The sequence below is a fragment of the Salmo trutta genome, chromosome 12, assembly GCF_901001165.1.
Source record: "Salmo trutta chromosome 12, fSalTru1.1, whole genome shotgun sequence".
NCBI lineage: Eukaryota > Metazoa > Chordata > Actinopteri > Salmoniformes > Salmonidae > Salmo > Salmo trutta.
The window spans coordinates 9,491,417-9,505,929 of record NC_042968.1 but is presented as its reverse complement, the minus strand read 5'-3'; the positions used below and the strand labels follow the sequence as shown (position 1 = coordinate 9,505,929).

Here is a 14,513-nt window from a genome sequence, read left to right as displayed (position 1 = left end):
GAGTAATGGAGACGGTGAAAAACTTTAAAATGAATGAGCCCATGCCTTATGCAAAATGATGAGGTGTGGCTACGTTCAATACGTTGCTGCCTTATGTCATCGGGAGCTCACCACCCATGTCTTGCTCCCATGCAGGTTTTGTATTTGCCAAAGAAGGCGGATTAATGTTCTGTATTATGTCGTATAATCTGGAGATTGTGCCCTTCAGATACGGGTTAAGATCTAATCACATCTCGACTGGACACTTGAGTGGCTCGAGTGGAAATGAAGGGAAATGTTTTTTAGCAAAGCTGCGAGTTTGCAGATATCTAAAAAAGTGGGTATTGGGAACATTATGGTCAACCCTCAGAGTATTGAATTTGACAAATGTGTTGTCAACAAATAGGTCATAATAAAACACCAGACCGTTCCTATGCCAGAACTGGAATGCTGTGTCAGTCTGTGACGCTGGGAAGAGATGATTAGATGTTAATGGAGAGAAGCTGCTTGCTTGTTTAAGGCTAAAGTGATTTTGGAATTGGGACCAGATTTTAAGGGAGTTCTTGACAATGGGGTTCAAAACATGGGTGCCAAGGTTCATGGACAGTGGGGAGCACAGGAGCGAGACAGGGGAAGTTGGAAGGCTTGACTGTAGCTCCATGATGGCCCAAGTTGAACCATCCTTGTTTTAAAATGTAGAAACCCAATAAACACATTTAGATATATTTGCATGACTAGTATTAGTGTAAAGAAATTGGAAGGCCTGCGGGCTTAGGTCTCTACTAGATATACCTTTCTCATTCCTGTTTTTGACTTACTCCAAATGAAGTTGGAAATGTAGCTGTCCAGTTTCTTGAACATCGACTTTGGCAGAAAAATGGGAATCATTTGGAATAAGTACAAAAATCTAGGTAGTATAGTCATCTTAACAGAATTAATGCGACCTGCTGATGAAATGGGAAGACCACCTTATGAAATCCTGCTTAGTGCGCTCCAGAAGTGTTTTGAAGTTATGTTTAAACAGAGCCTTAAATGAGCGTGTGACATGTATCCCCAAATAAGTAAAGACCTGATGCTCTACCTTAAACAGGAAGTTGGCATACCCAATACCTTCTGCTAACTGATTAATGAGGAGGAGCACACTTTTTGTTAGGTTTAACCTATAACCAGAGAATGTCCCAAAGCCTTGTAGCATGTCCAAGAGATAGGGTATAGACTCCACAGGGTTAGAAATGTATAAAAGAAGACTTATGTCGCCCCTTAGTATTCCCTTAATCCTCTCCCCCAACCACAGGGCGATAGCAAGAGGCTCAATAGCCATATCAATTAGGAAAGGGGATAAACAGCAACCCTGCCTGGCCCCCCTGTGAAGAGGGAAGTAGCTGGAGGTAACAATGTTGGTGCGAACAGAAGCCACTGGGAACGAGTACAAAATCTTAATCCAGGAAAGGAATGACGGGCCAAACCCAAATCTCTCTAGTACTGTAAATAGATATTCCCAGTCAACCCGGTCGAAAACCTTTTCAGCATCAAGAGAGATGACAACTTCTGGCTGTAGAGTTGAGTGGGCAGAATCAAGAACATTAAATAGCCAGTGCATGTATAGAAAGATTGCCTACCTGTCAGAGTTAATTATTATATTAGGCATCACTGTCTCTAAACGGCGTGAGAGGACCTTAGTGGGAATTTTATAATTGCAGCACAAAAGGCTTATAGGGTGGTTTGAGCCACAGTCTAGGGGGATTCTTGTCCTTTTTAAGCAAAACCGAAATACTCGCCTGGGTAGGTGTCTGCGGCAGTTTCTGTTCCCCCCACGGTATATGTTCCCCCCACCAACCCCATCCCCTTGGGATGACTTAAGAAAAAAGAAAGAAAATATATATACAAAATATTGAAATAATAAGTAAATGGGAAAACAAACCCAGTATAATTGAACATTTGTATAAATGTAACCCTCGGTTGAACATCCTAACAACCCAGAACGCCGAAAAATGATTGGCAAATGCTTGGTAATTAATACCCGTCCTGCACTGCTCGCTCAGCTATACAACCTGCGCTCCTGTTCCAACTGCCACTAAGCACCAAGGCGGACCAACCAGTCAAATAGTAAAGAATAATACACGTGGTCCTTTGGGAGTATGTATTAAACATGCTCACAGTATGTTATTAGAGTATCCTATTAAGGCATGGAAAGAGAGCTCAGTGGCTAGCCTTAGGTAGCAACTAGGCTAATTAGTACCGCGCCACCTAACACTGAGGCTGTACAGCCGCAGCTAGTTGGTAAAAGCTAATTGTGCCATGTACTGTAAATAAAATAGTATTCAAACTATATTGTCCTTGTGAGAACATTTCATCCTATACATATCATCATTGTTCATAATGTTAAGTTACTGGAAGAATAATTGTTATTTTTTGGCAGCAGGGTGGAGGCACGTTTCTAATCAAGATATGAGTTCACTAGTTGGTCCTTTGCCGCGTTAGCATGGTTAGCGCAGGGGCAGAGTATGGGCCTACAATGGCTAGTTAGTTGTATGTCACCTGTCCTCCGGTGGATGTAGGTGCTTGACGATGTATTCTTTGGCCCTGGTTGGATCTAAGAATGTCTTCTGCTCGCAGGAGGGAGTAGTGATCTTCAGTACAGCTGGGTAAAGAATGCCGAACTTGGTGCACAGACAGCGGTGTAGGAGCCCCCTCACCTCGTTGAAGGCTGACCTCTTCTTCATGGCTGCCGCCGTGTAGTTTGGGTAAATGCAAATATTCTGGCCGTCGTAGGTGATGGTAGCCGCTCATGCCTTACGGAAGACATCCTCCTTCTCCTGAAGGTAGTGGAATTTAACTACGATGGGTCTGGGCAGCTCCCCATTCTTCGGTGCAGACTGTAGGCTTCTGTGCGCACGGTCAAGGGTGGGGGCGTAATTGAGGTCGAGAATTTCCTGGAGCAATTTAGCTATGGACAGGGTAGGCCGCAATCCGCAATCAGTATTTTTTCCCCCGTCTTTTGTCATTCGTTTCCCAGTTCTCTCCACCTGTCCCTTTATGTCAACCGTTTCTTGCTCGTGCTTCTGCTGTGCACTTAGGATCGATGTCAATCTCTGCTGGCGGCCATATATCAGGGCTATACTGGAGAGAACCTTTACAAGGCCTGCGCCTGAAGGTTTATTCTGGAGGGTGTCTGTCGCAATTTCTGCAGTTTCTTTTCTTCTTATGGTATAGTTTGGGTTTATATCGCTGCTGAGATCAGCGATCAATCTTTCTATGGGTGAGGGTTCATTAATTAGCGGGAGAATGGGGGCCACCCCCTCTGATAGCTTGCTCATTATTATATTTTTTTTTTTTAATGTTTTATTTAAAGTTTAGGTTTTGAGTCGTTGGAAGCTGCAAAAACAATTTTAATCTACACTAACGGTCAAAAATGTTAAAACACCTACTCATTCAAGGGTTTTTCTTCATTTTTACAATTTTCTACATTGTAGAATAATAGTGAAGACATCAAAACTATGAAATAAAACATGGAATCATGTAGTAACCAAACGGGTGTTAACCTCTCTAGGGTCGGCGGGACGAAATCGTCCCACCTACTCAACACCCAGTTGAATCCCGTGGCGCGTTATTCAAATACCTTAGAAATGCTATTACTTCAATTTCTCAAACATATGACTATTTTACACCATTTTAAAGACAAGACTCTCGTTAATCTAATCCCACTGTCCGATTTCAAAAAAGCTTTACAACGACAGCAAAACATTAGATTATGTCAGCAGAGTACCCAGCCAGAAATAATCAGACACCCATTTTTCAAGCTAGCATATAATGTCACATAAACCCAAACCACAGCTAAATGCAGCACTAACCTTTGATGGTCTTCATCAGATGACAACCCTAGGACATTATGTTATACAATACATGCATGTTTTGTTCAATCAAGTTCATATTTATATCAAAAACCAGCTTTTTACATTAGCATGTGACGTTCAGAACTAGCATACCCCCCGCAAACTTCCGGTGAATTTACTAAATTACTCACGATAAACGTTCACAAAAAACATAACAATTATTTTAAGAATTATAGATACAGAACTCCTCTATGCACTCGCTATGTCCGATTTTAAAATAGCTTTTCGGTGAAAGCACATTTTGCAATATTCTCAGTAGATAACCTGGCATCACAGGGCTAGCTATTTAGACACCCACCAAGTTTAGCACTCACCAAAATCAGATTTACTATAAGAAAAATTGTATTACCTTTGCTGTCTTCGTCAGAATGCACTCCAAGTACTTCTACTTCAATAACAAATGTTGGTTTGGTTCAAAATAATCCATAGTTATGTTCAAATGTCCTCTGTTTTGTTCGTATGCACGAACAAAACAGAGGATATTTGAACATAACTATGGAAGACACTATCCGAATGGTAAAGAAAGGTGACACGCACGACGCATTTCGTGACAAAAAAATTCTAAATATTCCATTACCGTACTTCGAAGCATGTCAACCGCTGTTTAAAATCAATTTTTATGCCATTTTTCTCGTAAAGAAGCGATAATATTCCGACCGGGAATCTGTGTTTAGGTTCAAAGACGAAAGAAAATAAAAACATAGGGTCCACTCGTGCACGCGCCTCAGCCCATTGTCCTCTGATAGAGCACTTGCCAAAAGCGCTAATGTTTTTCAGCCAGTGGCTGGAATTACATCATTCAGCTTTTTCCCGCCTTCTGAGAGCCTATGGGAGCCGTAGGAAGTGTCACGTTACAGCAAAGATCCTCAGTCTTCAATAAACAGAGTCAAGAAGCTCAAGGAATGATCAGAGAGGGCACTTCCTGTACAGAATCTTCTCAGGTTTTTGCCTGCCATATGAGTTCTGTTATACTCACAGACACCATTCAAACAGTTTTAGAAACCTTGGGGTGTTTTCTATCCAAAGCCAATAATTATATGCATATTCTAGTTTCTGGGCAGTAGTAATAACCAGATTAAATCGGGTACGTTTTTTATCCGGCCGTGTAAATACTGCCCCCTACCCCCAACAGGTTAATCAAATTTATTTTATATTTGAGATTCTTCAAATAGCCACCCTTTGCCTTGATGACAGCTTTGCACACTCTTGACATTCTCTCAACCAGCTTCACCCGGAATGCTTTTACAATCCAACGGTCTTGAAGGAGTTCCCACATATGCTGAGCACTGGTTGGCTGCTTCTCCTTCACTCTGCGTTCCGACGCATCCCAAACCATCTCAATTTGGTTATAGTTTCTAAGATCACATCCCTCTCTTAACCTTTTCATACATACCAACAAACTTGTGTGATCATTCTACAGTGGTCCCTGTAGCGTACGCTCAAACCGGTATGATTAGAATGCTTATTTAGAACGTCCATTTTCGATTGACGCAACAATCAGCATTTGAGCTGGCCACACTGTTTTTTCACAGAAACATTTTGCACAAACACAGTCCTTATAAAGTTATGTTCAGAATGTGACCAGTTTGTTTTTCGATGCAATGTTCAGACATTCACAGTAGCTACAGCATAACACAATCATCCAAAACAAAAAATGTAGACTACATTTGTCCTAGTGCTAACTGAGGAAAGATTGAGGTAACACAAGCGGTCATAATTGTATAACTCTCGGTTGACAGAAACTACAATATGAATTAGCTAATAGCAATTACTATTTATAATTAATCACATCATGGGGTGAGCTCACCATTGAATAAAATAATTGAGTAAAACACTTTCTAGAAATTGTAAGTAATCCGACAATGTGCGCGCCCCCATGTTTGTTTTTTCACATCAATTAAAGATAATTTGAGGAGACAAGATTAGTTTTGTCTATAGTATGCATGTTGAAGAGGGTGTGTCGTCTACCATCTTTCACATCACATCATTCACTTCCGGAAGTTTACTCAAAAACTGAGTGAACCCTCCCTCACCTCATTTTGTTATAGCAGCTTTGGTCCGACAGACGTTTACGTGAAACCCATAATTCATTGCATGTCAACAAACATGGCTCCACACATAGCTGGAATTAGCTTAGCTCATCATAATCAGTACAACCTTCAAAAAAGTATTTTACACACATAATATGTGTCCATTACAATCTATGCAAGAATCAGAATGCATGATTTGTCACCAGTACTTGAAAACGTGAATAAAACAGTAAATTAATAAATAATTACCACACAAAACATTTTGTGATAGTGATGTATTGATACAAGTGGCGCGTGCCGGCAGTCAACCACGTAACCTCTCACTCCCACTCTGAGACATTCAGTGTTGTTGTTTATGTATGTAGCTAGCGAGCTAAGCTGTAGCATTAGCAATGTCTTTCATAAGGAGACAACTCACAAATGGGGAAATCCCATAGATTTTTATAAATTCTGACAATGAGTCTGAGTATGAAAGTCAGGAATCAGATTCTGACAGTGACAGTGAGGAGCTGCCCCCAACCTTGTAGCCATTGAGAACCCTGAATGTGAGGACCGCTTGTCCACTGACGAAGTCCCAGGTCCCTTTGAAGATGCTGGTGGTGATGGAGGCAGACTGACAGTGGATGCAGTACAGGAGTTCTGTGGTAGCTGGAAGGCCGCCAGCCATTTCACCCCTCCTGGCCCTGCTGTTTGCTTTGATGAGTCCCAGTCTGGAGTGCAAAGCCCCTTTCCATTCCCCCTGAGGCAGTGCTTCAAGCTGTTTCTGACAGAGAAGCTGTTGGAAGACATAGTAGAGGAGACCAATCGCTATGCCTTGGAGCTACAGGAGAAAAGAGAGCCAGGAGTGAGGGGGAAACTCACTAAATGGGTGACAACCACAATTAGTGAAATGTATACCTTCCTGGTGACAGTCCTTCTCATGGGAATAGTAAAGAAGAACTCCCTAAGAGAATACTGGAGCACAGATCCTATGTTTGTAACTCCCGTCTTTGCCAACCTCTTTTCCCAAGACCGCTTCCTAGTGCTGCTGCGATGCCTGCATTTTGTCCACAATGCTAATGCCAACCTAAATGACCCGTTACACAAAATAGCAAATGTTCTTATCAGCCTGACATCAGCATTTGGTCAGGTCTTTGTGCCATACAATGACTTACGCATTGATGAGTCCCTGATGTTATGGAAGGGTAGGCTGGCGTTCCGTCAATATATTCCCTCCAAAAGGCACAGGTTTGGGGTCAAGTTCTTTGTCATGTGCGACGTGAAGACAGGATTTGTCCAGGATACAGTCTACACATCATACAAAAGCTGTCCTCAATCTTCCGCTCGAAAGATGCCCACTTCCAGTTATGATATTGACAAATACTGTTTGTGTGTGTGGTTTCTGAAAGTACAGAGTAAAGAGGAATTATTACTAATTAGAATACAATATCAGGATATAGCAATAAAACAACATTACAAAGAAGCAACATAATAACGCTGCTATAAAAATAACATATTAAAAAATATTTAACAAAAACATTTTAAAAATAACATATAAGAATCTGCTCCACAAGGGCAGGGCAGGGCAGAACAGAGCTATGCTAAATAGGCTGAATGAAAACAAACCATGGTCATAAGGCCAGGGTAGTTTCAAAATACAACACAAGCTAATACTTCTCTGACGCAATTAGCATTGTTTTACAGAGCTAATAGAAGAATGTAGCTAGCTACATAAGCACAATTGAATATAACACCATAAAGGTTATATGAAATTAGTAACGTTACCTCGCGTGTCCGCGGTTATAAGGATTACACAGAAATATATTAAGCTACATACATTCAGTGAGCTACAGTAGAAACGACATAACACGACATACAGAAACTATTATAACGTAATAAGGCACTTACTTTGATATGAACGCACACATTTCCAAATGTATTATCATGTAGTAATGAAAACAACAATGAATGTGATGCGGGCACCAGATGGAAAACATGAACACGTATGTGCAGGTCCTGTTTTGACTGGGGATGTGCAAATTTCTGTAGATTTGATTTGCAGAAACAATTGGTGCTTAGGGAAGTTTGTCCGGGTCAGTAATGCCCAAAAAATGTGTTGTCCGCAAAAGTGAAATGGCCTGCTTTTATGTGAATTAATAAGGAGGCGGAACACACCTGTTAGAAAATAATTTGAAATTGACAAGTTGAAACAGTCTATAAATAAAAACAGGTTTGAGAGCCTTGGTTTGAGAGCAGCGCAGATTAACTGTCCTGTTTGAACAGTTAGCGTATTCTGACATCTCGTGCATTAAATAGATATTAGATGTATTTGGAACTCCAGTATGAAAAGGTCAACAAAAACACTTTCATAATTTTTTATATTTCATACACAATGGGTAGGATGGAGACTTCGTACATGTAGTGTGTATACTTTTCAAGTTACAGTATTTCCTTTATAATTTTTCTTATGACATCACAAAATAACAACCAAAATTACATTATTACTCTTTAGATCGCCTCTGACCATTCCCCACATTCTATGTTATAAATATTGTTACAATATTCGCTTTAGAACATGTTAGAGTTTCGTCGGGAAATGTCTGTGAAAACAAAGGCACATTCCTGTGTGATTTTGGAGAGGGAGATAGCTGAAAGTTCTAATCCCTGATTTTCCAATAGGGTGTGAACTGTCAACCCCCCACCAGCTCCAACCTCCCCCTCTGTGGGTGAGAGGGTCTGGCCGAAGACATCCACTGAAAAGCTAATCCGACCCATCTGGATCCTCACAGTGCAGTCATTACACACCCTTTGCCTTGATGACAGCTTTGCACACTCTTGGCATTCTCTCAACCAGCTTCAGGAGGTAGTCACCTGGAATGCATTTCAATTAACAGGTGTGCCTTGTTAAAAGTTAATATGTGGGATTTCTTTCCTTCTTAATGACAAGGTAGGGTTGGTATACAGAAGATATCCCTATCTGGTAAAAGACCAAGTCCATATTATGGAAAGAACAGCTCAAATAAGCAAAGACAAATGACAGTCCATCATTACTTTAAGACATGAAGGTCAGTCAATCCGGAAAATCTCAGGAAGTTTGAAAGTTTCTTCAAGTGCAGCCACAAAAACCATCAAGCGCTATGATGAAACTGTCTTTCATGAGGACCGCCACAGGAAAGGAAGACCCAGAGTTACCTCTGCTGCAGAGGATACACTGTTTAGAGTTTACCAGCCTCAGAAATGCTTCACAGAGTTCAAGTAATACATACATCTCAACATCAACTGTTCAGAGGAGACTGCGTGAATCAGGCCTTCATGGTCAGACTGCTGCAAAGAAACCATTACTAAAGGACACCAATAAGAAGAAGAGACTTGCTTGGGCCAAGAAACAGGAGCAATGGACATTAGATCGGTGGAAGTCTGTCCTTCGGTCTGATGAGTCCAAATTTGAGATTTTTGGTTCCAACCGCCGTGTCTTTGTGAGACGCAGAGTAGGTGAATGGATGATCTCCGCATGTGTAGTTCCCACCGTGAAGCATGGAGGAGGAGGTGGGATGGTGTGGGGGTGCTTTGCTGGTGACACTGTCTGTGATTTATTTAGAATTCAAGGCACACTTACCCAGCATGGCTACCACAGCATTCTGCAGTGATACGCCATCCCATCTGGTTTGCGCTTAGTGAGGCTATCATTTGTTTTTCAACAGGACAATGACCCAACATACTTCCAGGCTGTGTAAGGGCTATTTTACCAAGAAGGAGAGTGATGGAGTGCTGCAACAGATGACCTGGCTTCCACAATCACCCGACCTCAACCCAATTGAGATGGTTTGGGATGAGTTGGACCGCAGAGTGAAGGAAAAGTAGCCAACAAGTGGTCAGCATATGTGGGAACTCCTTCAAGATAGTTGGAAAAGCATTCCAGTTTAGTCTGGTTGAGAGAATGCTAAGAGTGTGTAAAGCTGTCATCGAGGCAAAGGGTGGCTACTTTGAAGAATCTAAAACTAAAATATATTTTGATTTGTTTAACACTTTTTTGGTTACTACATGATTCCATATATGTTATTTCATAGTTTTAATGTCTTCACTATTATTCTACAAAAGAGTAAAAATAAAGAAGAACCCTTGAATGAGTAGGTGTGTCCAAACTTTTGACTGGCACTATATATTATTTTTTTAACATTCCGTTTAATTTAAAACCTTACTTCAATTTGCTGCCCAATCTAATTTCACACTAACATTTCACACTAACAAATAATGTATTCAAGGACAATGAAGCAAAAATGTTTTTAGGTCACAGGCGAAGACAAACACCAGAGTCAATTTGTTAACATATGTTCCTCTATGAGTCGTACTGTCAAGAAGCGTATAATTGATTTGGTCACTGGTCTTCAGGTACAGTATGTCTTCATGAGTTGGATTAGGACAGTATTATGAGATAGTCTAACGTAATGTGTTGCAGGGTGCAAAGTTTATTTTGTCATCTTTTGAGGAGCAGCATTTCATCTGTACAAAATGATTCAATTCCCACTCCTTGAAGTAGGCAGTAGCAGAGATGTGGTTGAGTGCACTGATTTATCACGGTGGAGGGGAATTGACTGTCCACAAGGCTTAATAAGCTATTGCAATTTAAAAGATAAACAGATGTACACACAACAAACTCTCACAGGCTAGAATGCCACATGCCTTCTCCTCATGATCTGCCAACATGTCTCCATTAAAACTATAATCCCCCTTTCTCTCTCTTCTCAGCCCTTGAACTCCCTCAAGTCAGATGAGGCAGCCTCAGGCCCAAAACAGGGGCCTACATTCCAGGATGGCCAGCGGCGGGTGGACTACGTTCTCACATATCATATCCAGAAACCCCGGAGTTTTCGTCGCAAGACATCCCACTTCGGGGATTACCGCATCCTCAGGAGCCTGCGCCGCAGTCTGAGCATGATGAGAGGCCGGGACACGCCACCACCGAAAGAAGACCCTGAGGTTGCTGCCCACAAGCATCGCCTTGACTACCATGAGGATGACAAGCGCTTCCGCCAGACTGAGTTTGAGGATAACCTTCGAGAGATGGGCCTGGAGCTAGAGAAGGATGAGGGGGTGAGTTAGTGGCCTTGGACTGTGTGTTTTCACCACACGTTTGAAAACCTCAACAGTAGAACATCTCAAGGTATTTTTGGAATAACCTAGCAATTAGACTGCCTAACCTAACTGATTCCAAAAATGTTGATCAACCTATGTTGTAGTAGACACCGGCGTAATATTCAAGCCCTGGTGTGGTTGTGCATTTAGACTAGACGCTTGCTTGTAGCTGCATTCATCACATCTTGGCAATCAAATGTTCAGATATTGTCTTTGAGGTCATGTTGTTCCATTGAGCGTGGCTTAATTCTCCATTCCTCCTTATATTGACTGGTTGACATTTGTCCATCTATTGTTCATGTAGCGATTGTAGAATGCACCTTCTTCATACTGGAACAAAGCACATTGAACTTCCTCTTGCGTTGAGGGTTTACTGTGATCAGATATGATTTTTCAAATCTACAATTGACCTGCATTCGTCACATAATTGATCTTTATCAAATGAACAGCTTTCATCAAATATAGATCTGATAAGAAAGGGCAGCATGTGCAATAGATTTTCTCTACAATGGGAGTAATTCTTTTCAGCCTTACAAGCAAAAGAAGGCCTAATGTCATAGGTTATTATATACACTCTAGAGAGTGGCTATTGACCCATTAATCATTACTCATTTATCATTCATCACTTGTTCACCCCGTGATGATTGTGTTTTCAGCCACTGGTAGCTCGTGGGTACTTTATATGCGCTACAGTCAATTATGAGTGCATGTCTACCTACAGTTGAAGTCGGAAGTTTACATACACCTTAGCCAAATACATTTAAACTCAGTTTTTCACAATTCCTGACATTTAACCCAAGTAAGAATTCCCTGTTTTAGGTCAGTTAGTATCACCACTTTATTTTAAGAATGTGAAATATTTGTAGAGAGAATGATTTATTTCAGCTTTTATTTTTTTCAACACATTCCCAGTGGGTCAGAAGTTTACATACACTCAATTAGTATTTGGTAGCATTGCCTTTAAATTGTTTAACTTGGGTCAAACATTTCGGGTAGCCTTCCACAAGCTTCCCATAATAAGTTGGGTGAAATCTGGCCCATTCCTCCTGACAGAGCTGGTGTAACTGAGTCAGGTTTGTAGGCCTCCTTGCTCGCACACACTTTTTCAGTTCTGCCCACAACTTTTCTATAGGATTGAGGTCAGGGCTTTTGATGGCCACTCCAATACCTTTTCCTGCCTCATGATGCCATCTATTTTGTGAAGTGCACCAGTCCCTCCTGCAGCAAGCACCCCCACAACATGATACTGCCACCCCCGTGCTTCACGGTTGGGATGGTGTTCTTCAGCTTGCAAGCCTCACCCTTTTTCCTCCGAACATAACGATGGTCATTATGGCCAAACCGTTCTATTTTTGTTTCATCAGACCAGAGGACATTTCTCAAAAAAGTATGATATTTGTCCCCATGTGCAGTTGCAAACTGTAGTTTGGCTTTTTTATGGTGGTTTTGGAGCAGTGGCGTCTTCCTTGCTGAGCGGCCTTTCAGGTTATGTCGATATAGGACTCGTTTTACTGTGGATATAGATACTTTTGTACCTGTTTCCTCCAGCATCTTCACAAGGTCCTTTGCTGTTGTTCTGGGATTGATTTGCACTTATCGCACCAAAGTACATTCCTCTCTAGGAGACAGAACGTGCCTCCTTCCTGAGCGGTATGACGGCTGCGTGGTCCCATGGTGTTTATACATGCGTACTATTGTTTGTACAGATGAACGTGGTACCTTCAGGCATTTGGAAATTGCTCCCAAGGATGAACCAGACATGTGGAGGTCTACAATTTTTTTTTAGGTCTTTGCTGATTTATTTAGATTTTTCCATGATGTAAAGTTAAGAGGCACTGAGTTTGAAGGTTGGCCGTGAAATACATCCACAGGTACACCTCCAATTGACTCAAATTATGTCAATAAGCATATCAGAAGCTTCTAAAGCCATGACATAATTTTCGGGAATTTTCCAAGCTGTTTAAAGGCACTTAGTGTATGTAAACTTCTGATCCACTGGAATTGTGATACAGTGAATTATAAGTGAAATAATCTGTCTGTAAACAATTGTAGGAAAAATGACTTGTGTCATGCACAAAGTAGATGTCCTAACCGACTTGCCAAAACTATAGTTTGTTAACAAGAAATTTGTGGAGTGGTTGAAAAACGAGTTTTAATGACTCCAACCTAAGTGTATGTAAACTTCCGACTTCAACTGTATATTAAATAATTGATTATTAATATACGCCTACTGTATGATGGCTAGTAAATTAATTAGCTAACTAACGTTAGCCTGCCTAGCTGGAACTTCCAAAAGATATCCCAAAAAAAACATATTTACTTTTTACGAGATGTGTTTGTGCCATCATGTGCATTAGTAGCACAATTTCTAACTTATTTGCTTTTGTTTTTACTTACACTTGTATGTTGACTTCTCCATTGAGTTTTCACTGACTTTTCTTAGCGGATGTACAATCGTTGCGAATTGAATTATGGTATCACAAGGTATGACCCAGGTGCAGACAGTGAAGAAAAGTGATGAAAACAAAAGTTTTTTCCTTGAACAGGGGAAGGCAAATGACAGGTCAAGGCAGGCACGGGTCAATAATCCAGAGAGGGTGTAACGTACAGGACAGCAGGCGGGCTCAGGGTCAGGGCCAGCAGAACGGTCAGAACCGGGAAACAGACGACAGGAGCAGGAAAACAGGCATGAGCAGGGAAAACAAAACGCTGGTAGGTTCTACGAACAAAACGAACTGGCAACAGACAAACAGAGAACACAGGTATAAATACACAGGGGATAATGGGGAAGATGTGCGAAACAGATCAGGGCGTGACATATGGGGAGTTTCAGGCATAATTGCACACTCGCAAAGCCGACTGAAAACGAGGGCTGAGGGGCTTACGTTGCAAACTTCCCTTGCTTGGCTAATCATTTGACCCGCCCTCCAAGATGGCAACGGGGATTCCCCAAAGGGCACAAGGCGATGGTAAGTGGACGAGGTTGTGTCTTTTAAGTGTTTGGACCGCAGCCATTGTGTCTTCCATTCAGATTGAAATACCTACAGTATACAGCATAAAACATATTTGGGATTTAAAAACCATGGGAAACTGCCCTGTATGAAAGAGTAATGGTAAGGCCTAGTTTCTAACCACTCCATTTTGCAAACCACTACTGAAACCACTTAAGTAAAGATTTGACATGTGTTTACTGTTCTATCTTTTATCGTTTATGTGTTTTGTAATGTCTGTTACGTGACATTTTGCAGAAAAATGGTAGGAGGTATGTGGTTCTGTGTGAGTTGGGATCCCATTGCATGCATGAAGAGGTCTCAAACCATTTAGTGATTGTTGCTCACATGGGAAAAGTTTTGTTTTGAGTGATATTAAGGCAAATTCAAAATTATTTCATACTTATTGACAACATCTGTTTGCTTTGTTGAGTAAGTCGGAACAACCCTCCCTGTTCTATTTTATTAATTTACTTTGTCCATGAATGAGGGTTGTTTGTGGATAATCG

The 14,513-nt window shown here is 41.2% G+C and overlaps 1 protein-coding gene across 6 annotated transcripts in view; it reads left to right on the top strand.

Moving 5' to 3' along the window:
• The window catches only part of LOC115202896 (anoctamin-1), a 62,998-nt gene that overhangs the window by 17,388 nt on the left and 31,097 nt on the right, over nt 1-14,513 (top strand). For all 6 annotated transcript variants that reach the window (XM_029767055.1, XM_029767058.1, XM_029767057.1 and 3 more), the window contains exon 3: nt 10,628-10,972. In XM_029767055.1, coding sequence (XP_029622915.1) covers nt 10,628-10,972 — 345 coding nt within the window. The remainder of the gene's footprint in view (nt 1-10,627; nt 10,973-14,513) is intronic.